General features: G+C 39.9%; 1 protein-coding gene and 1 pseudogene across 3 annotated transcripts in view; both read right to left on the bottom strand.

Annotated features, from left to right (window-relative positions):
* The window catches only part of LOC126248021 (uncharacterized), a 405,163-nt gene that overhangs the window by 10,235 nt on the left and 371,631 nt on the right, over positions 1 to 23,297 (bottom strand). For all 3 annotated transcript variants that reach the window (XM_049948611.1, XM_049948610.1, XM_049948612.1), the window contains one exon: positions 9,671 to 9,879. In XM_049948611.1, coding sequence (XP_049804568.1) covers positions 9,671 to 9,879 — 209 coding nt within the window. The remainder of the gene's footprint in view (positions 1 to 9,670; positions 9,880 to 23,297) is intronic.
* LOC126249868 (5S ribosomal RNA) lies at positions 17,389 to 17,505 on the bottom strand (annotated as a pseudogene).

Consider the following 23,297-nt stretch of genomic DNA (forward strand, 5'->3'; position numbering starts at 1 on the left):
GGAAAAAGATGTCAGCAAGGAAACTTTATGAAAACTGTTTAATTCTGTCTTGTCACCTTTCTTATGAAGAGGTTTAACAATTGCTTTTTTTTAACCTGTCTGAAAAAATTCCCTGTGCCAGCAGTGTATTGCATATATCACTAAGAATGTTACTTATTACGTTGGAACAGCTTTTGAGAATTCTGTTTGAAATTTCATCAACATCAGATGAGCTTCTGTTTTTTAGAATTTAATTAATTCCATTAATTTCAGTATGTTGGTGCTACTTCAAGTTGCTTAAAATTTTGTAGAATGACATTTTTAATATATCCTCTGCTTCTTCTGCTGAACTATTGTATCTTATATTTGCTGCTACATTTAGAAAGTGATTGTTAAAAGTACTTGCAACTCAGTAACAATACAGACATTTAGTCTAATTGTTATGGTATCTTGTCCTCTGAATTACTGTCCTATCTCCCATTTGAAAATATCCCATACAGTTTTAGTCTTACTAATCTGCTTTACTTATTTCTGTCAGGATGTGCATACTTCTGGACATTTCAATTACCTTCCTTAAAATACTACAGTATTTTTTTGTAGTATGCAAGCTATGATGTCATCACAGTGACTTTGGTTACTAAAATTAATAAATCAATCAAGAAGGCCAGGAGAGTATTTCTGCTAGAAAGAGCAGATAGACAATTGTTAGCATCCCACTAGAACTGAACTGACATCAGTTCCAGTACAATGAACATAGAGGAATTATGGGCAAAATTTTAATGGATTATAAATCATACTTGGGAGAAGTATGTGTCGAGTAAATGGATTAAGAATGGAAATGACCCACTGTGGTTTAACAATGGAATTGAAAAATGCTGAGGAAGCAAAGGCAGTTGCACTCTCGGTTCAAAAGAGAATGTGCAAATGACAACAGGTAAATTAATAGAAATTCATGCATCTGTAAGAAAACTGATGTGTGAAGCTTAAAAATGCTTTAACTATCAATTTTTTGTGTGCACTGCTTCATAGTTCGTGAATGAAGTTTGTGCTTGATTTGGCCACTGGAGGATATGCGGCCTGCTAATATGACAGCAGTTGCATGCGCAGCCTGCTGGCATCACTGAAACTAATGAATATATAAGCCAGAGCACAAGGCTCCACTGATCACCTGTGTACTGCTAATTGTATTATACCTTGTCTTCCATGTGTGTACTGCTCAAGCAATAAATAACAATGTTCCTGGGTTAGAACACTTTTTGGCAATGAGGATGGGATTGTCTCCATGTGCTCCACATCTGTCATTACTCCTTTGAGTTTAGTTTCCATGGAGGCAGTGCTTAAATCTTTTCTTGAGCAACAGCAGGCACTGACAATTGCTATTTTCAGTTTAGTGACTACATTGGCATAATTTGTGGTATTGCCAACAACTCATCTGCAGCTGTTTCCTGCATATGATGATGCAGAAGAAGACTGAGACTCTTACCAAAAATGCCTGCAGCAACATTTCTAGGCACTTTAGGTAACAGATGTAATCTTGGGCAAGGCCCTTTTTTTTCATGGATTTCACCTTGTAGGTATCAGTTGCTGTGCCAGCTCACTCCCATACAAGAACCTTCAAGTCTTTCTTTTGATCAGATGTGTGAGTTACTTTCTACCTATCACTGTGAACCTACATTACTGCTGCTTGTGTGGAGTTTTACCGCTGCCAATAGCAGCAAAAGGAGCCTATGCCAATCAGGTGGTTTCAATTATATGATCAGAGAAATCAAATGATGCAATTATACATCTTGCTCCTGATAGGGAAGTTGGAGAGTGAGATCTACAGTGTGTAAGTCCTACACTTAGGCAAGTATTTAACATAGCTCAGTCATCTGAAGCTCATCTGGTAGTCAGATAGAAACCTTGTCCAAAGTTTCAGAAATCAGTTTCTATCAACTGTCCCAACCTTCAGTCAGCTCACAAGGGAACGTAGATGCTATAGCAGCAGTCCAGCAGATGTCTCAGCATCGTGTAGGTAATCGGTGTTTGCGACAACAACAGCCCGCGTCACATCAGTGACAGCCCTGCGCTCCGCAGCCTTCGTGCCCATACTGCTTCGTTCAACATGAATGGATCCCATGTACTAAGCACTGGGCAAAGTGTAATAGGTGTCATAAGAAAGGAAATATTGCTTCTGTATGTAACTCCTTTACAAACCTGAGCGAGAATGAAATGAACTTGGATGTGAACAGTGTGTTGGCAGTGATGATGTCTCAAAGCAAATTATACACTGAAGCGTGTGTGTTTAACAAGTCATTGAGAATGCAGGTGGATACTGGTGCAGCAGCAACATTGGTGAATTCTCAGACTTGGGTTCTCCCCTTCTGACTCCAGTGTCATGGAGGATGGTGAGTTATCACAAACAACAGATTCCCATTCTTGATCAGTTTTCTGCACCTGTGACTTACAAGGCTATGATTCGTTCATTAACATTCCTAGTTGTGGATAATGCTTAACTGAAAATCTGTTTGATTTGAACACTTTTAAACTGTTTGAAATATTCATAAATGATGAAGTGCATTTGTTTTCTGATTAAGTTCCATATCAACAGTTAGATGCTCTCTGTGTCCAATTTTCCGTATTTTGTCCAGGACTGGGCTGTGCAACAGAATTTCAGGCTCATATTACAATGAAACAGTCTGCCATCCCAGTTTTTTCCTGGTACTTTACTGCTAACTTTATGGAATCAAGTAAAAGCAGAATTAGATCATCTTCAGTCCCTTAATGTTATTCAACCTCTTTCTTCCAGTGAATGGTCAGCATCACTGGTGGTAGTGAAAAAGCTACTGAGTAAATTATGCCTCTGTGGTGATTTTTTTTAAAAATCTTTTAATGCAGTCAGGCACTGATACCTATCCTTTGCCATGTCCTGACGAGCTGTTCACAAAATTATCAGGGAGGGTCATTATCTATCAAAGATTTACTTGGTAGAAGCATACTTATTTACAGCTGCCACTCTACAATGAATCTAAACCCCTTTTAGTTATCAATATCCCATTTTACGCTCATCAGTACCAGCTTTTGCCTTTTGTTGTGGCAAGTACACCAGCTATTTTTCAGTGCTTTTTAGAGCAACTTATTCCATCAGTTTCATGTTGCATCAACTATTTAGATGACATAGTAGTGTCTGGTGCCTCTACAAAGGAAAATTTGCAGAATCACCATGCTCTATTTTCTGTTTTACAGTGTGCAATGTTAAATTGCAGTTTGGACATGACACAGTTTTTTCAACCATTCATTATTTATTTGGATTTTGAAGTATCGCATGCAGGCTTTAAACCATTGTGCCAGCATGCTGATGCTATTGCAGCACTGCCACACCTCATATCCATCAAGGAATTACAGGCCTTATTAGGCAAGATTGTGTACTATCACAAATGCATACCAGATGCTGCTACTGTGGCACAACTGCTCCATGCACTATTACATAAAGATGTTCCTTTCCACTGGTCCCCAACTTGTGACTGGGCCATTTAAGTTTTTGTTGAAATATAAGCTGCAGTCAGCCCCTTGTTTGGTCACTTTTCAGCTGGGCCAACACGGCAACAGATGTGCATCTCAGTTTGGTCTTGGCACCATCCTTACTCATAAGTTTGCAGACAGTTCTGAACACCCTGTTGCATAGGCCTCTAACTTCTTTAATTCAGCGCAACAGCATTATTCTCAGATAGAGAAAGAGGCTTTGGCGATCGTGTATGTTCTAAAAAGAAATTCATGTTTTTCTATATGGGCCTAAGTTTCACCTAATCACAGACCACAAACCACTGGTGTCTCTTTTTAACCCTTCAGCGTCCTTGCTGGACAGAGCCACACAGTGCTTGTAGCAGTGGGCTCTTTTCCTGTCGGGATACAATTATGAGATACATTTTCAACCTACAGTGCAACATGCAAATGCTGTCACCTTATTGTGTTTGCTGACTGGTTCGAATCCAGAGTTTGATAAGGAGGAATTACTTTGTTTTCATTTAGATGGTGATGGTTGTCCTATTACTAGCACTAAAATTGCAACCACAGTAGCTGTGGATCCTATTTTAAGCAAAGCTGTTTCTTTTGTGCAACACGGCTGACTGGACAAGCCATCAGGCTGTGCTTCTGATCCTCTGAGAAATTATTTTGTATTGTGACTTTGTCTTTCTGTCTGGGATAGAGTGCTGCTACAGAGGACACCACTCCTCGGGTTGTACTCCTGTTTGCCCTTCGGTGTGAGGTTGTGTGTTTATTTATTAAATGTGAACCACTAGGGTGTGTCACATACAAAAGCATTAGCATGCAGAAATGTTTTTTGGGCACCCATTGATGGAGGAAATAGCACAAGTTGATGCAGCCTGCCTGCAGAGTGCCACCAATTGTGTGACTCCCTGTGCTGCTTTGTCACTGTGACTGGATCCACAGCAGCCTTGGGACTGAATTCATGTAGATTTTTCAGGACTTTTTTGAATTTCTACTGTCTAATTGTAATTTATGCTTATTCCAAGTTTCCGTATGTGATGCATTGTCTGTCTACTTTTGTGGCAGCAACAATTTCCAGTTTGTCAAAAATTTTTGCAACGGAAGGTCTTCCATATACGTTAGTTACAGACAATGGCCCCCAGTTCATATCTCAGGAATTTGAAGATTTTTGTAAAAGACATGGTGTTTATCATGTCACAGCTCCTCCTTTTCACCTTTAATCAAAAGATCAAAAACGGAAGCAGAATGACTAGTACAAACATTTAAGACTCAGAGGAAAAGTATGTTTTAGATCTGTCACCAAAATTAACTTTTGTCCAGTTTCCCAGTTCTTATAGGTTCACCCCTGTTGGCAATAAGAGTCTGGCAGAGGTGCCACACGGTCGTCAGCCTGCTTCAGCCAACACTAGGCTGCCCACCTGCAGCAGCGCCACAACGCTTCCGGCCTGGCACAGCTGTTTGGGCTCAAGGATTTGGCTGCTGGCTGAAATGGGTGCTACTGGTAATCGCTGACACCTGTGCATCATTTGCACAGCTAAGGGGTGGGCATTGCAACATGTCAACCAGCTATGAACTCGTGTGGGTGCGCCTCCGCCATCCCCGTGTCCTCCATCTGCCCGACCATCTCCTACATTGCAGCCGGGGCCCTCACCTTCTACATTGTCACTGCCAACATTTTCACAACTGTCTCCTCTGCTGTGGGTGCCCTCTTCAGCAGTCAGGGGCCACGGCATGACCCCGGCTGCTGTGCTGTCATAAGTAACACCGCCAGCTCTGCTGTCACCATCACAACTGGCACCACCTGTTCCGCCACCTTTGCCACAATCTCCTTCCCTGGGATTGGACATGGATATGAAAATGGATGCTACACCAACGTCACCTGTTTTGCCATATCGCCTCTCACTGTGGGGTGGGCACTGCATCTGTCCACACTAATGCCCCTTCTGACCCTACAAATGGGTGGCAGCGCGTCACATGACTTGGCAACCTATGTCGGCCATAGGAGAAATGGACATGGGCACAGTGCTCACTTCTTCACAATGAAAGAGGAGTGCTGTAATTACTAATTTTGTGTGTAGACTGCTTCATAGTTCTCACGAGAAGTTTATGCTTGATTTGACCACTAGAGGCCGCTAGGCCTGCTAATACGACAGCAGTTGTGTGTGCAGCTCCCGGCTGTGCCCCCTGTTGGACCTAATGAATCCACAGGCCGGAGAGCAAGGTTCCACTGGCCACTTGTGTATTACTAATTGTATTGTACTTTTTCTTCCATCTTTTTGTACAGTTCGAGCAATAAATTAGTATTCTTCGATAGAATAAGAACAACTATCACTGTCATACCTTAGCAATAGACCTTGAAAACTGAAGAAAATTCTGGTGCTACGTAAAATTGCTAAGTGAGTCTAAGGCTTCCGCCCAGTCACTCACTCATTGACCAGTCTGGTGTGGCAGCAGAAGATAGCCAAAGTAAAGCTGAATTTTCAGATTTCACATTAAAAAATCTTTCATGCAGGAGAATCATACAAACATACTGTTGCTTGACCATCACACAAACTCCCATGTGGAGGATATAGTAATAAGCACCACTGATGTAGAGAGATAACTGAAAGAGTTGACAGCAAATAAGTTACCAGGTCATGATGGAACCACAGTTCAGTTTTACAGAGAGTACTCTACAGCATTGGCCCCTTGCTTGCATTTATTGCGAATCTCTCATCCAATGCAAAGTCTCAAGTGATTAGAAAAAAGTGCAAGCACCTCCTATATATAAGAAGGGTAAAAAAAATGGACCCACAAAATTGCAGACTAATATCTTTAATGTCAGTTTGCAAGAGTCCTTGAAAATATTCTGAGTTCAAATATAATAAATTTCCTTGATGGGGAAAAGCCTGTGTCCAAAGATCAGCACGATTTTAGAAAGAATTGCTTGTGTGAAACTCAGCTTGCCCTTTTCTCACATGAGATTCTGTGAATCATGGATGATTGGCAACAGGCAGATTCCATATTCCTAGATTTCTGTAAATCATCTGACACAATGTGACAATACTGACTGATAATGAAGGTACAAGCATACCAAATAGGTTCCGAGGTATGTGAGTGGCTTGAAGACTTCTTAAGTAAGAAAACTCAGTATGTTGTCCTTGACAACATGTGGCTTCTCAGTCATATAACACTCTCTCTCCCATTGTCCACCCGAAAGTTTCCCTAAAACCTCATTTATTGTCCCCTAGACAACTTAATCTGTACTTTTGAGGAACAGACCTATAAATACATCAGGGGGACCATTATGGGAGCCAATATGGCCCCTAATAAGCTAATTTACTCATGGGCTGTTGGAAGAGATATTCATCAAGACCTAGAAGGTGTGTCCCCGGACACGGTACAGATTTATTAATGACATCTTTGTGATCTGGTGTGTCTGGGCAGAAGGAGGGGCATAACTGGTGGCACTCTTGCTCAGGCTCTAGAGGGAGGCATTCACACTGTCCTCGCCAAAATCAGAAATCAATGAAAGTTATCTACAGAATGTATTTGCAGGAAGAGAGCCCAGTAGTTGGCTGCTGAGAGTTAAACCTGTGGGGAGGGACTGACCCTCCATGCCCAACCTCTACACCAACAAAGAGAGATATAGTTTATTATAATGGCTGCCTGTTCTCATGAAACGCAAAATCCATTTTATGGTTATTTCATCGTCTGAGAGTATGAAATATAGGGTAATGTCCAGCTGCAGTTCCTTGCTCATGTTGGTGAAAGCAGTACATTTTACAAGTGTATGGATCACTGTCAAGGGGGTTCATACTCAATTCAGGTTGGATTCACTCATTCTAGGATAAATTAATAGATGCACCAGGTGGCATCTAAAACTGCAGAATCTAAGCATATCAAGTGCTTAGTGGTGGGCCAGAATTTGTGGGAGCTGCATTCTACGAGTTCCATATAGGCCTGCCAATGTGTTTGTTGATCTGGCAGCACTGAGGAGCTGTCATTCACTGAATGGGTCATTGTACTGTTGAGCATGTTCTGTGTGAAATGATAGGTTGGTATGCTCTACTGTGCTGTGCGGTGCTTATGAAGTAGGAATGTGAATGTGGGGCAGTAATGACTTTCAATTGTATATTTATAAACTAACTTGTCCAAAGTCTTATACATAAGCTGCTTTTGTAGACAACAGGACCAATAAAATACATTACAACCACAGGATTTGCCACATCACTTCTTTAAACAGTTAAACATAGGTACCGTGCTCCTGAAAGTAGTTCAAATTCAGTATTACACAGTCAGAAGAGACAGAGTTGTTGTACATTGCTGAACACCAGACTCTTGGTCCTATTACTCGAATGCTATATTTGCCACTGCTGCTTTGATGTCATGGATATGATAAGGATTTGATGTGGACACCATTAAAACAAAGGCATTTCTTATTGCAGCAAGATCATACAAAATTTCAATTACCTACTCTCTCCTCTGAATGAAAAAATATTTTGTTAACTCTGACCTGTGGAGAAATGATCAGCATAGTAAGATAAGGGAAATTTGAGCTTGCAAAAAACGAAATAGGTGTTAATTTTCTCTGTGCTCTGTTCTAGAGTCGAATAATAGAGAATTATTGTGAAGTTGATTCAATGCAACCTCTGCCAGGCACTTAAGTGAGATTTGCATAGTATGCACTACTGGCCATTAAAATTGCTACACCATGAAGATGACATTCCACAGACGTGAAATTTAACCGACAGGAAGAAGATGCTGTGATATGCAAATGATTAGCTTTTCAGAGCATTCACACAAGATTGGCGCCGGTGGCGACGCTTACAATGTGCTGACATTAAGAAAGTTTCCAACCGATTTCTCATATACAAACAGCAGTTGATTGGGGTTGCCTGGTGAAATGTTGTTGTGATGCCTCGTGTAAGGAGGAGAAGTGCGTACCATCACGTTTCCGACTTTGATAAAAGTCGGATTGTAGCCTATCATGATTGCAGTTTATCGTAACATGACATAGCTGCTCGTGTTGGTCGAGATCCAGTGGTTGTTAGCAGAATATGGAATCAGTGGATTCAGGAGGGTAATACAGAACGCCATGCTGGATCCCAACGGCCTCGTATTACTAGCAGTCGAGATGACAGGCATCTTATCCGCATGGGTGTAACAGATCGTGCAGCCACGTCTCGATACCCGAGTCAACAGATGGGGACGTTTGCAAGACAACAACCATTTGCACAAACAGTTCGACAATGTTTGCAGCAGTATGGACTATCAGCTCAGAGACCATGGCTGCGGTTACCCTTGATGCTGCATCACAGACAGGAGCACCTGCGATGGTGTACTCAACAACGAACCTGGGTGCACGAATGGCAAAACGTAATTTTTTCGGATGAATCCAGGTTCTGTTTACAGCATCATGATGGTCGCATCCGTGTTTGGTGTCATCGCGGTGAACGCACATTGGAAGCGTGTATTCGTCATCGCCATACTGGTGTATCACCTGGCGTGATGGTATGGAGTGCCATTGGTTACACGTCACGGTCACCTCTTGTTCGCATTGACGGCACTTTGAACAGTGGACATTATATTTCATACCCACGGCTCTACCCTTTATTCGATCCTTGCGAAACCCTAAATTTCAGCAGGATAATGCATGACAGCATGTTGCAGGTCCTGTATGGGCCTTTCTGGTTACAGAAAATGTTCAACTGCTGTCCTGGCCAGCACATTCTACAGATCTCTCACCAATTGAAAATGTCTGGTCAATGGTGGCCGAGCAACTGGCTCATCACAATATGCCAGTCACTACTCTTGATGAACTGTGGTATTGTGTTGAAGCTGCATGGGCAGCTGTACCTGTACACTCCATCCAAGCTGTGTTTGACTCAATGCCCAGGCATATCAAGGCCGTTATTATGGCCAGAGGTGGTTGTTCTGGGTACTGATTTCTCAGGATCTATGCAACCAAATTGCATGAAAATGTAATCACATGTCAGTTCTAGTATAACATATTTGTCCAATGAATACCCGTTTATCATCTGCATTCCTTCTTGGTTTAGCAATTTTAATGGCCAGTAGTGTACATGTAGATGTAAATGTAGAAATGTGAAGAATGATATGGCACTTGGTAAGTTTTTTCTCCCTCGATGTGAGACTTATATGTATGAATTTCTGAAATTTTTCAGTCCTATGAACTGTGTGCAGTTCTCTGTAAGCATACCTCATCCTCATTGCAGACATCCATTTGCACAGCAATAGCCATTGCACCCTGTTCTTCTATTTCTAGCTGAAGTTGTTTAAGCCTTTCCACTCTTCGAGCAGCCATTGCCACTTTGGCTCCTGCCAAAGCTAAGCTCTCAGCGATTGCTGCACCAATTCCGGAGGAAGCACCAGTCACAAGTGCAACATGTCCAGAAAGAGGCAAAGTACCTGTAAAAAAATGTACTGATTAAAAATAAAAACTTATGCTAACAGTTAGTCTTTACAGAGAATTTCTGCATATCGATTTATTTGCCTATAAAACCAATATAGCTATAGGTGTAGTTATACCTCAATTTTCATCCCAATTTCTCTGATATACTACACTAGACTATCTTCCTGAGTTGAACATTTGAGTTATGTTCACAGTCACAACAGTCACCAGTTCATGTTATTTTACATTTTCTGAGTATATTACGATAAATTGGTAAATCAAATTAGCGCACATTTTTCTTGGGTCATTTTAATTCTAAGATGAAAAGTAATATATAGTGCTCCTTTGGTGCCCATTCCTTTTAGGTCGGTATTGCATATCAGGTGTAGTAATGCCCTCTGTTCTTGATTAAATGGTCTCTATTGCAATTGTAAGAGCTTTGAAACTGTGTAAATTTCATTCAGTGAAAGCTCTTGCAAGTATGAATTATATCATTCCATCACACTGGATGTCATTGGGTGGATAAAAATGTCTCTTTATTTTGTTTTTGTTACTGGCAATTTCATTTGTGAATTCTTGTTTGCCTGCATGTACAGTACAACACATCAAAATCAATATATTTGTCTTATAGCCCACATCAAATTACACAATGGTAAAAACATTGACTAGATTTTTAATTACTCTTTGTTTATTGAAGTTGGATCTGTAGACAACATACATAGTATGGATCCATTCAAACTTGTATCATCAGTTCTAAAAAGTATACATATACCTAGCTTGCCCAGTTAGCCATGCAGTCTAATGCACTGCTTTCCGGGCGGGAAGATGTGCCAGTCCCCAGCATGAATTCGCCCGGTGAATTAGTGCCGAGGTCCGGTGTGCTGATCAGTCTGTGGATGGCTGTTAAGGCGGGTTTCTATCTGCCTGGGTGAATGCGGGCTGATTCCCCTTATTCCACCTCAGTTCCACTATGTCGGCGACTGGTGAGCAAACACCGTCTCCATGTACGCGTATACCATAATTGGCCTACCACGCAAACATTTGGGGTTACACTCATCTGGTGTGAGTGTGAGAAGTTCCTGAGGGGGGGGGGGGGGGGGGGTCCACTCGGGCCGAACCGCACAATAAGCCTGGGTTCGGTGTGGGGCAGCAGTGGGATGAGTGGACTGCTGTAGCCTGTTGTGGGGTTGTGAACCACTGAGGGCTGCAGCAGGGATGAAGGCTCGCCTTTGTTTCTAGGTCCCTATTTCAATACAAAACAATACAATACATATACCTAATAAGTAGCATTTAGGAAATTATGATTGCATGCATCAATAGTCTAGGTCCATACCACTTTAATTACAATGTTGCTTACACTGTCTATGTTACATGTGTACATAGTTCTATATGGTCTGAGAGTTTCTTTCTCTCTCTTTTTAAGAATGTATTGTGTGGTTTAAGTGAGCTACAAAACTTTCCTATCATAAATGTTTTGAGAGATTTTTTTTTTAATATTTATATTGTTTATGTCTCGCAAGTTTGAAGGAAGTTTTCTAGGTAGTGTAGAATGTTCGAAATGTTCATAATTCATAGTCTGATCCTCTGGGATCAAGTTACAGTGAAGATACTTCATATTAGAAAATCCACCATTGTTTTCTTGTTGCTCTTTTTTACACAGAATTTTTGTGTCCTCGATGAAGTTCCTGGCTTCTATTCAGATATTCAGATTATTAATATTTTTTGTGGGAGGTCTGGAGAAACACTGTTAAGATGTGTTAGCTTTTTCTGTATATTTTGCAGTACTTTTCATGTACTGTGTGTTGTTCAGATTTGTTGGTTGGTGTTGTTGATTCTTTTCACAGAGATGAGGTGTTGTGACCTTTCTGTCTTGTTTGAGCTTTGTCGTATTTTCTATTATCTGCGCAAACCTAAAGGAAACCTTTTTCTTACCTAGTCTGTTTATATGCAGCACATGGAGATTAAAATGAAACCTCCTAAGTCTCAAAGTTCCCAAATAAAAAAAGAAATGTGAGTAAAGTAGGGCAGAGATAATGTGTTATTTGGAATTAAAAGTCATTGACAGAACTAGATGGAAATATATTTTATGTCATTATAGGCAAAGCAGAACTAGAAGTAACATCAAGTATGCCCCTGAAAAGTGTATAATAATTGTAACTTCAGACTTTTGCAGGTGATTCAGTTACCTATAATGAAGTAATATCTGTATAAGTTGCACAATACACTCCTGGAAATGGAAAAAAGAACACATTGACACCGGTGTGTCAGACCCACCATACTTGCTCCGGACACTGCGAGAGGGCTGTACAAGCAATGATCACACGCACGGCACAGCGGACACACCAGGAACCGCGGTGTTGGCCGTCGAATGGCGCTAGCTGCGCAGCATTTGTGCACCGCCGCCGTCAGTGTCAGCCAGTTTGCTGTGGCATACGGAGCTCCATCGCAGTCTTTAACACTGGTAGCATGCCGCGACAGCGTGGATGTGAACCGTATGTGCAGTTGACGGACTTTGAGCGAGGGCGTATAGTGGGCATGCGGGAGGCCGGGTGGACGTACCGCCGAATTGCTCAACACGTGGGGCGTGAGGTCTCCACAGTACATCGATGTTGTTGCCAGTGGTCGGCGGAAGGTGCATGTGCCCGTCGACCTGGGACCGGACCGCAGTGACGCACGGATGCACGCCAAGACCGTAGGATCCTACGCAGTGCCGTAGGGGACCGCACCGCCACTTCCCAGCAAATTAGGGACACTGTTGCTCCTGGGGTATCGGCGAGGACCATTCGCAACCGTCTCCATGAAGCTGGGCTACGGTCCCGCACACCGTTAGGCCATCTTCCGCTCACGCCCCAACATCGTGCAGCCCGCCTCCAGTGGTGTCGCGACAGGCGTGAATGGAGGGACGAATGGAGACGTGTCGTCTTCAGCGATGAGAGTCGCTTCTGCCTTGGTGCCAATGATGGTCGTATGCGTGTTTGGCGCCGTGCAGGTGAGCGCCACAATCAGGACTGCATACGACCGAGGCACACAGGGCCAACACCCGGCATCATGGTGTGGGGAGCGATCTCCTACACTGGCCGTACACCACTGGTGATCGTCGAGGGGACACTGAATAGTGCACGGTACATCCAAACCGTCATCGAACCCATCGTTCTACCATTCCTAGACCGGCAAGGGAACTTGCTGTTCCAACAGGACAATGCACGTCCGCATGTATCCCGTGCCACCCAACGTGCTCTAGAAGGTGTAAGTCAACTACCCTGGCCAGCAAGATCTCCGGATCTGTCCCCCATTGAGCATGTTTGGGACTGGATGAAGCGTCATCTCACGCGGTCTGCACGTCCAGCACGAACGCTGGTCCAACTGAGGCGCCAGGTGGAAATGGCATGGCAAGCCGTTCCACAGGACTACATCCAGCATCTCTACGATCGTCTCCATGGGAGAATAGCAGCCTGCATTGCTGCGAAAGGTGGATATACACTGTGCTAGTGCCGACATTGTGCATGCTCTGTTGCCTGTGTCTATGTGCCTGTGGTTCTGTCAGTGTGATCATGTGATGTATCTGACCCCAGGAATGTGTCAATAAAGTTTCCTCTTCCTGGGACAATGAATTCACGGTGTTCTTATTTCAATTTCCAGGAGTGTATATAATCTTGATAAGATTTCAAAGTGGTGCAAAGATTGTCAGCTTGCTTTACAAGTGCAGAAATGTGTAGTTGTGCACTTCCCAAAATGCAGAAAAGTAGTATCCTACCACTGCAATATCAGTGAGTCACAATTGGAATCAGTAAATTCATACAAATACATGGGAGTAACAATTTGTGGGTATATAAAATGGAACAATCACCAAGCAGGTGGTAGACTTAATGTTATTGCTGGGATACTGGAAAAAAAGTTAGCGTACAAACGAGACTACTTAAAAACCACTCATGCATTTCAGCTTAGAATACTGCTCAACTATGTGGGACATATACTAAACAGCCCAACAGGGGATATTGTATGTTACGGTCATGGCTGGTTTGAGAACATTTTTCCACACAAGTGATATTTTATTTGGCAGCTGCTCCCCCTCCATCAGGCATTAGTTGTCCTCACTTGGGCCTTTTATAAGACATTTAAAAATAAATCTAAATCTAGTGATCATGGAAACAGCTTGTTTTCTCTTTTCAGTAACTACTGACTGACCTATTTCACTGTTGACATCATTTTCCAAAATTTTTGAGAAGGTGATGTACTCTAGAACAGTATCTCACCTTGGCAACAATAATATCCTCAGCAAATCACAGTATGGGTTTCAGAAGGGTTGCTCTACTGAGAATGCCATATACATGTTCACACACCATATATTACAAGCATTAAATATCAAAACAGCACTGGCAGGTATTTTCTGTGACGTATCCAAGGCATTTGATTGTGTGAATCATAGCATACTCCTAGATAAATTGAAGTTTTATGGGATTGATGGTATAGCCAACCAATGGATCATGTCATATCTAACCAAAACAATGCAGGAAATTGTACTTAGTAGTAATTCACCCAATAGAATCCAGGGACATAATTCTGACTGGGGAGAAATCACCTATGGGGTTCTTCAAGGCTCAGTCTTGGTCCACTACTGTTTCTCATATATGTAAATGATCGACCATCTAATGTACAACAAGCAGAATTAGTTCTTTTTGCAGATGACACCAGTATTGTAATCACTCCCAGTATACATACAGAAATGGAAGAAATGGTGAACAAAGTTCTCAAAAGTATCATTGGCTGGATTTCTGCAAATGGCCTCGCCCTGAATTTCACAAAGACACATCATATTCAGTTCTGCACCTCTAGGGGTTCTGCACCACTGATAAGTGTAACACATGGTGATGAAAGAATATATCGGGTGGAAACTTCAACATTCTTAGGTGTCCATATTGATGATAATTTAAATTGGAAAAAACACATTTTGGAACTCCTAAAACAACTTAGTTCAGCCACATTTACACTTAGAATCATAGCAAAATCTGGGGAGAGAGAAATCAGTAAGCTGACATATTTTGATTATTTTCATTCAGTAATGTCATATGAAATAATGTTCTGGGGTAACTCATCTTCAAGAAAGAAGGTCTTCATTGCCCAAAAACGTGCTGTAAGAATAACATGTGGTGCTCACCCGCGATCACCTTGCAGACATCTGTTTATGGAGTTGGGCATTCTGGCTACTGCTTTACAGTATATTTACTCCCTCATGAAGTTTGTTGTAAATAATCCACTACATTTCAAAAGGAACAATTAGGTACATAATAACAATTAAATATTGCAAGTGTGATGTTTAATTCTTCAATGATGAAAACATCAACCTCAAATACATGAGCTTAACAAATAAACCTACAGTGAAGAATTTTAAGGTCAATTTAGTGCCAGATTAAAGTGAAATATGTATATTAGGAGATAGCCACCCCAAAGGAGTAGCCAGTATAACGATAGCTATGCAATCTTGCTACAAAATTACAAGTGTTGTGAAATCAAGTGCTCCTCTTGGTGAGATTGTGAAAAACTGTGAGCAGTTAACAAAAAATTCCTCTGTCTGTGTCATAATAGGTGGTGCAAATGATGTTTATCATAATGAAAGCCATCATGCAACAATAACACTCAAAGAAACTTTGGAAAAACTCTCACATATAAAAGTTTTCGTGCTTAGTGTTCCACATAGCTCATGTGTTAACTTAGAAATTAACAAAGTCAACAGGAGAATAAGAAAACTCTGCTGCAGTTTCCCACAGTCTACCTTTATTCATGCAAACAGCATGGAGAGAGGTCACTTTACAAAGCATGGTATGCACAGGAACACAAAGGGAAAGGAAGCTATGTGCAGACAAGTGTTAAATGCTATTAACTGCAATGCAGTGGAAGGTCATGCTGTAATCCCTCTGCCAGTAAGCTTAGTAACAAAAATGAAGGAAATGAATGCATCAGAATTTTTAGTAGTTAGATGCTCAGATGATACAGTTTCATCATCAAACAGAGTTAACTCAATGGTTACATGTACTTCAGAAGAAATCAGAATTGAAGAAGAAAAGGCAGCAGTTCCACCCTTTGAATCTACAGCAACACTACTTGTGCACCCACCTTCATGCAATTCATCAAAAATATCATTGTTAGCAGAAAGGCCAGCTGCAACAACAGTAAGACCCCAAGAACCTACAGTAACAGCAATCTTATTCCCACCTACAAGCAAGTCAATAGCTTCATCATCTTCAAGGGAAAAAACAGCATCAGCTCAAGGTAAATCAACAAGCAAGTCAACAGATTCATCATCTTCAGTAAAGAAAGCAGCATACACTGAAGAAAAATCAACATCCTCACAGAGAACAGCAGGTAAACGTAAAGTTGTGTCTCCTCCTCATCTGAAGGATTTTTTTAACCACAGGCATGAGAAAGAAGAAAACACAAAAATAGGTAATAACCCAAACAACTTCTCCATTTTTCATCAAAACATAAGGGGAATAAGAAGCAAACTAGATCAATTAGAAGTTAACATAAATGACAAAAAATTTATGAACAAAGCTCAGATCTTATGTTTCTCAGAACACCATATTGTAGAAGGAATTGAAACATTACATATAGACAGTTGTAGCCTTGCCACCTACTACTGTAGACATAGCATGGGAATAGGTGGAGTAGCTATTTTCATTAAAAATAACTTAACTTTTAGATCTGTAGATGTAAGGAAATATTGCATTGACCAACAGTTTGAAGTATGTGCAGTAGAAGTGACATTAAACAGTTCAAAAGTAATACTGGTTACAGTCTACAGGGCACCAGGTACCAATTTCACAGTCTTTATGGTGCAGTTTGAATTGTTACTATCAACCTTATTTTAAAAAATAAATGTCATTATCTTACTCTGGGACTTTAATGTCAACTTTGCAACCAAATACAACAACAAAGGAGAGCTCCAGAACTTGCAGAGTTTCTACAATCCTACATTGGTGGTTGACTTTCCTACTAGGATAACACCTGACTGTCAATCTCTGATGAAAAATATATTTATAGATGTAAGTTTATACCAGAACTTCACTGTCACCCCCATCTTAAATGGTATATCAGTACATGATGGACAGCTCCTCACTCTACATGACTACAGACCTCTCAAGAAAACAATCCCATCCTGGAAGGCAATCAGACTTATGAACAAAGAGTCCCTGGAAATTTTTAACCATAAGCTGCAGCATATTCATAAATGTTTTCCTATCCCACTTTGAAGAAGCTTTTCCTAAAAAGTTTGTTAGGAACAATATTTCCTCATCCTTAAAGAAGCCCTGGATCACAAAGGGTATTAGCACTCCGTCTTCAGGCCACATGTGGCCCATCGAGACCATCCGACCGCCGTGTCATCTTCAACTGAGGATGCGGATAGGAGGGGCGTGTGGTTAGCACACTGCTCTCCCGGTCGTTATGATGGTTTTCTTTGACCAGAGCCACTACTATTTGGTCGAGTAGCTCCTCAATTGGCATCACGAGGCTGAGTGCACCCCGAAAAATGGCAACAGCGCATGGCGGCTAGATGGTCACCCATCCAAGTGCCGGCCACGCCCGACAGCGCTTAACTTCGGTGATCTCATGGGAACCGGTATATCCACTGCGGCAAGGCCATTGCCCAAAGGGTATTAGAGAGTCATGTAAATGTAAGAGGGAACTTAATATTGCAGCCAGAGGATCCAGGGACAGAGAATTAATCAGCCATTATAAAATGTATTGCAAAATCCTAAAGAAAGATATTCAGACATCAAAAGCACTGTATTATATAAAAGAAATTGATAACTCCAATAATAAAATGAAGACTGTCTGCAAACAGTTAGCAAGGAGACAGGAAACAATAAAAAAAGACCCATAGAAAACTTCAAAATTAAACACGAGGGAATCTTGTGCAAAATCCTGAGATCATAGCTGAAATCTTTAATAAACACTTCCTGTCAGTGTCTGAGCAAATAGGCTGCAAGGATTCTGTGAATGATGCCTTGGCCTTTTTGCTAAATGTTGTCCCTAACAAAATCATATGCATATTAGACATATTACAGTATGAGAAATTGAAAACCATGAAAACCGAGAACTCCTGTGGAGTAAACAATATTTCTAGCAAATTGTTAAAACAGTGCTGTACTTCTGTAATACTGTGTCATATTTTCAATGCCCCTTTGCAACAAGAAATTGTTCCATTGTTCCTGATAGACTAAAGTATGCTATCATGAAGCCTCTCTTTAAGAAAGGGGAGAAACCTGATGTTACAAATTTCAGACCAATATCTCTCCTGACTGTGTTTCCAAAGGTACTAGAAAAACTTATGTATTCTAGAATTTTAGAACACCTACATAAATTCAATATTCTTAGCAAACATCAGTTTGATTTCCAGAAAGGTCTGCAACTGAACAAGAGAGATATGCCTTTATAGATAAGGTTTTGGAATCTCTAAATGAGAAAATAGTGACAACAGAGTTATTTTGTGATTTATCTAAAGCCTTTGACACTGTGAACCACCAAATACTATTACTGAAGGCAGACCATCAAGGAATAAGTGGTGTAGCATATAACTGGTTCCAGTCATACCTGACAGATAGGAAACAGAAAGAAGTCTTAGATACATCAGACAATTTGTGTGGTGGAATGATTTTATCAGAATGGAGAGACATAAATTGTGGAGTGCCACAGAGCTCTATTCTTGGTCCTTTACTGTTCCTGTTATTTACAAATGATGTACCTTATTCGACCATGATACAGTGTAATTTTACCATCTTTGCAGATGACACAAACATAGTGGTTAATGGTCATAAATGGGAAAATGTTCAAGAGTCTGTTAATATTATTCTTATAGAATTAATGAAATGGTTTAATGCAAATGGTCTTCCACTAAACCTTAGTAATACTAATTATATTCAGTTCACCCCAACTGCCAAAACTGAAGAAGAAATGACTGTTAAATATACCACACAGGTCATTGAAAGAGTGGAAGTAACAAAGTTGCTAGGTGTGAAGATTGACTGTAGAGTAAATTGGTCTGATCACATTTTAGATCTTTACAAGAGACTCAGCTCTTCAATTTTTGCAATGCGAATCATCTCTGACAGTGCAAACTTAAGCATTAAAAAAGCAGCATACTATGGTTACTTCCATTCTTTGATGGCATATGGAATTATTTTTTGGGAAATCAACCTCTTGCAAAGAAAATATTCATTTCTCATAAGAATGTTGTAAGAGTGATATGTGGTGTAGACCCTAGATGCAGTTGCAGAAGCCTATTCCAGAATCTGGGTATTCTTACAACTACTTCTCAATACATATATTCACTTATGTGTTTCATAAGTAAAAACACTGATTTATACAGATGTAACAGTGAATACCATCAGTGCAACACAAGGAGGAAACATGATTTCCACACTTAAGGTAAAATTTTGAAGGTTGTGCAGAAGGGTGTACAGCACTCTGGTATAAAGATATTTAATGCTCTTCCTCCAGAAATCAAATGTGAAATATCCAGAATGAGATTTTCACTCTGCAGCGGAGCGTGTGCTGATATGAAACTTCCTGGCAGATTAAAACTGTGTGCCCGACCGAGACTCGAACTCGGACCTTTGCCTTTCGCGGGCAAGTGCTCTACCAACTGAGCTACCGAAGCACAACTCACGTCTGGTACTCACAGCTTTACTTCTGCCAGTATCTCGTCTCCTACCTTCCAAACTTTACAGAAGCTCTCCTGCGAACCTTGCAGAACTAGCACTCCCAAGTTCGAGTCTCGGTCGGGCACACAGTTTTAATCTGCCACGAAGTTTCATATCAGCGCACACTCCGCTGCAGAGTGAAAATCTCATTCTGGAAACCTCTCCCAGGCTGTGGCTAAGCCATGTCTCCGCAATATTCTTTCTTTCGGGAGTGCTAGTTCTGCAAGGTTTGCAGGAGAGCTTCTGTAAAGTTTGGAAGGTAGGAGACGAGATACTGGCAGAAGTAAAGCTGTGAGTACCGGGCGTGAGTCGTGCTTCGGTAGCTCAGTTGGTAGAGCACTTGCCCGCGAAAGGCAAAGGTCCCGAGTTCGAGTCTCGGTCGGGCACACAGTTTTAATCTGCCAGGAAGTTTCAAATGTGAAATAGCCAACAAATCTACATTTAAAGAGCTTCTAAGGCAATTTCGATTAGCCACATCATTTTACAGTTTGCAAAAGTTTATGAAACACAGTGAGAAACTGCCTTAAAATAAAATAACATGTATTATCATATAAATTGAACATTAAGCTGTACATTCTTGTCACATATGTAAGTCTATTAGTGTTAACTGCTTATATTTAATTCTCTCGGTTATATGACGTTTACATATTTAATTTATTATGTTTTATACTTTGTAATCTGTAGGCCTAAGGTTTCTCATTTCATCATATTGTGTTACAGATCATTGTAGCAGTTACATAACTTTCTAAACTTTACTTGTGAACATATTGAACATTGTGAACATTGTCATTGACAATGTAAAAATGGACACACACTAAATCCATATGAAATTCTCACATTTGGATCCATGGTGTAAGAAATAAATAAATAAATAAATTACAATACTAGAAGAGAAAATGACATTCATTACTCAACATTAAGGTTGTCTTTAGCACAGAAAGGGGTGCACAACACTGCAACAAAAACTTTGACCACTTACCCAGTGATATAAAATGTCTAACAGACAGCAAGGTAAAATTTGAAAATAAATTGAAAAAATTTCTCCTTAACAATTCCTTCTATTCCGCAGAAGAATTTCTATGTTTGGAATGTGTAAAAGGTGGTGGGTAGGAATTGCTAACTCAATCTGTAAATTTTGTTTTCATTTCAGGGGGCTGGGGGAGGGGAAGGGGTGAATAATTATATGGTGATGCTTAAAGTACAAATAGATGTACAAATTAATTTGCAATATGAATGTAAAATGACTCGTTCCATATCATGATGTTTATCATGCAAAATGATCCATGAGACATGAAAGTAAGGAACTAACTACTACACACATATTCTTCAGCAACAGAAATAAATTTCTAAATCTCATTCCATTGCTAAATATGAAAACAAGAAACAATTCATTTCCATTTAGGCTAATTCTAAGATCTTAAAAAATTTGTAGTGAAAGCAGAAGAAACTAAACTTATTGTATTGTTATAGTTTCAATAACAATGTGCTATATATTAAACTAAGTGGCAACAATGTAAATATAAAATTTTCTGCTATTTTTTGATTACTAATAGAACTTTTTAAATATATAGTTTAAAACTTGTTTCACTTTTCAATGAAAAAAAATGAGACAGAAATACAAAAAAAATAATCATCTAATATTATATTTTCATGTATCAGACACTGTTCAATTGTGCAAATGTATGTTACATTAAAAAAAAAAGCCTCATCAGTTCAAAATTGATAAACATGGTCAAAATTTTTATGTACATTACTGAAAAGGAAGGCACAGGTTTGTGTTTGATACAAAAAACAAATGCTCTATTAATAAAGTAATATATAATTGTTACAGTTGTTCAGTATATGTACCGACATTTTTTTCCATTGCATAAAATCATTGCACTGAAATTTTTGTAGCCTTCAACCAGTAAAATCTTTCAAAATAGACAAAATAGAATCACAATTTTTGACATCAAGTTATTGCATTCCATAGCTAAAGTTGACATATCATAAAGTCTTTGGGAGAGTGTTGACCAAAGGTGTATCTTTACAAACTTGTTTTTGAAAAACTCCTTTCATCATTAGCTACAGATGTAGGTAAAGTGAGGAAGTTGCATATACTTCCAAAACTATTGGACAAAATGTCAAAAAGATAGCTTTTTGCAATATAAGGTAATGAGCTATGTGAAATAACTTTCAGCAGGAAGAATGGGCAGTAAACTTCATCATTTAGTTCCTTCCCATTGACGTCACACTCATCAACACAATCTGAAGTGTGAAATTTGTGTCCAATTAGAAGGGGATTTGATTAAAAGTTTACATTTCAAATACAACTGTACTAACGAGAGCAATATTTGATACTGAATTAAGTGATAGAATTTTCCACTTAGGCACTTCTGGTGTCCCTCTCATCTTGGCACACTAAGACATTACTTGTGTCAATTGGACCTTAAAGTGCCCCTGGTTGTGGTGTAATATACACTCAGATAGAGTGGTGTGTAACTCTACGCCTGCTGTACTGGTTGTTACCTATCTCGTTTCTTCATAACTGAACAATTGTGGAATCTTACGCGGTATATTGTGGTAGGACCACACTCTCACCACGTGTTTTTGAATGAGAATAATACGAGTAGTTCCAGCACAATTTCAGCAAGACTTATTTTTTTTAGTAGCTGCTGAAATATTACACACTGCAGATCTCATTTGTCTAGGGGTTCTCGAAGTTTTATCTGCAAAATAATCATTCCAACAAGCATGGCCTGGGTTTTCTTCCTGTTTGAAATAAACACTACCGAATCTGAAATACTTTCAGCTAAACATTATATTTATTCATACTTTTTGTTAGCAACTACACCATTTTCACTATGAACATTGATAATCTAAATGCATTATACCCCACTTGTCACATAAACACGTCCATCTCCCTCCAATACCGACAAAGAAGTGGTGGGCAAGCCAACATGTGCCCGGAAGCTGCAGACATTCCTGCATTCTAGATTCTTTGGTCTACTGACGTTAATAAAGTCCAAGGATACATATAAATAAATACATATAGATATACAGCATTTAACATCTCAAATGAATCCATTATTTATCATAAAAGAAAATATTCATAATTAAATAAATTGAACACATTTTCTGGCAACATAATGAAATTACCTTAACTCTTTACTGTGGTCATCGTACTTTTTGCATGAGATAAACTTTATCTCTGACAGTTAATTACATTACACTATGTAGACGATGAATGATGGTTACAATAGTTGAAACCCTGTATTAGTTAAATAGTTAAGAATAGACAACACTTAGGAGATTTTATTTTTGTAATTTGTTTTTGCATGTAATGTGATATAATGTGGATGCCACATGTCGTCAAGGTGGAACGCTGTTTGCAGTGTTCTCAAGAGTTGTGGTACCTGTATTTTTACCATGATTTGATGTCCTCACTCGGAATAGCAAGGCGTGCCACCAAATAAGGAACTTGCCATGACAGTGGTGATGATGTCACAGTGAACAAAGGAAGTCCCAGAAATGTCAGGTCATTTTCTCATTCATATAACATCAGTGTTGAATGAACAAACTCAAAATGTACATATATGAAATGTTTCTCTACATTAAGTAATTGTATATGTTCTCAGAAGAAGTGCTTTCTATTCATTTGTAGAAAGTTGGAAATAGTTCAAGACTTAAAGACTTCAGTACAAGAATTACTGCAAGTACAAACATTTAGCACCAATCCAGTTTTATATAATCACTTC

This window comes from Schistocerca nitens, chromosome 3 (assembly GCF_023898315.1).
Source record: "Schistocerca nitens isolate TAMUIC-IGC-003100 chromosome 3, iqSchNite1.1, whole genome shotgun sequence".
NCBI classification, from domain to species: Eukaryota; Metazoa; Arthropoda; class Insecta; order Orthoptera; family Acrididae; genus Schistocerca; species Schistocerca nitens.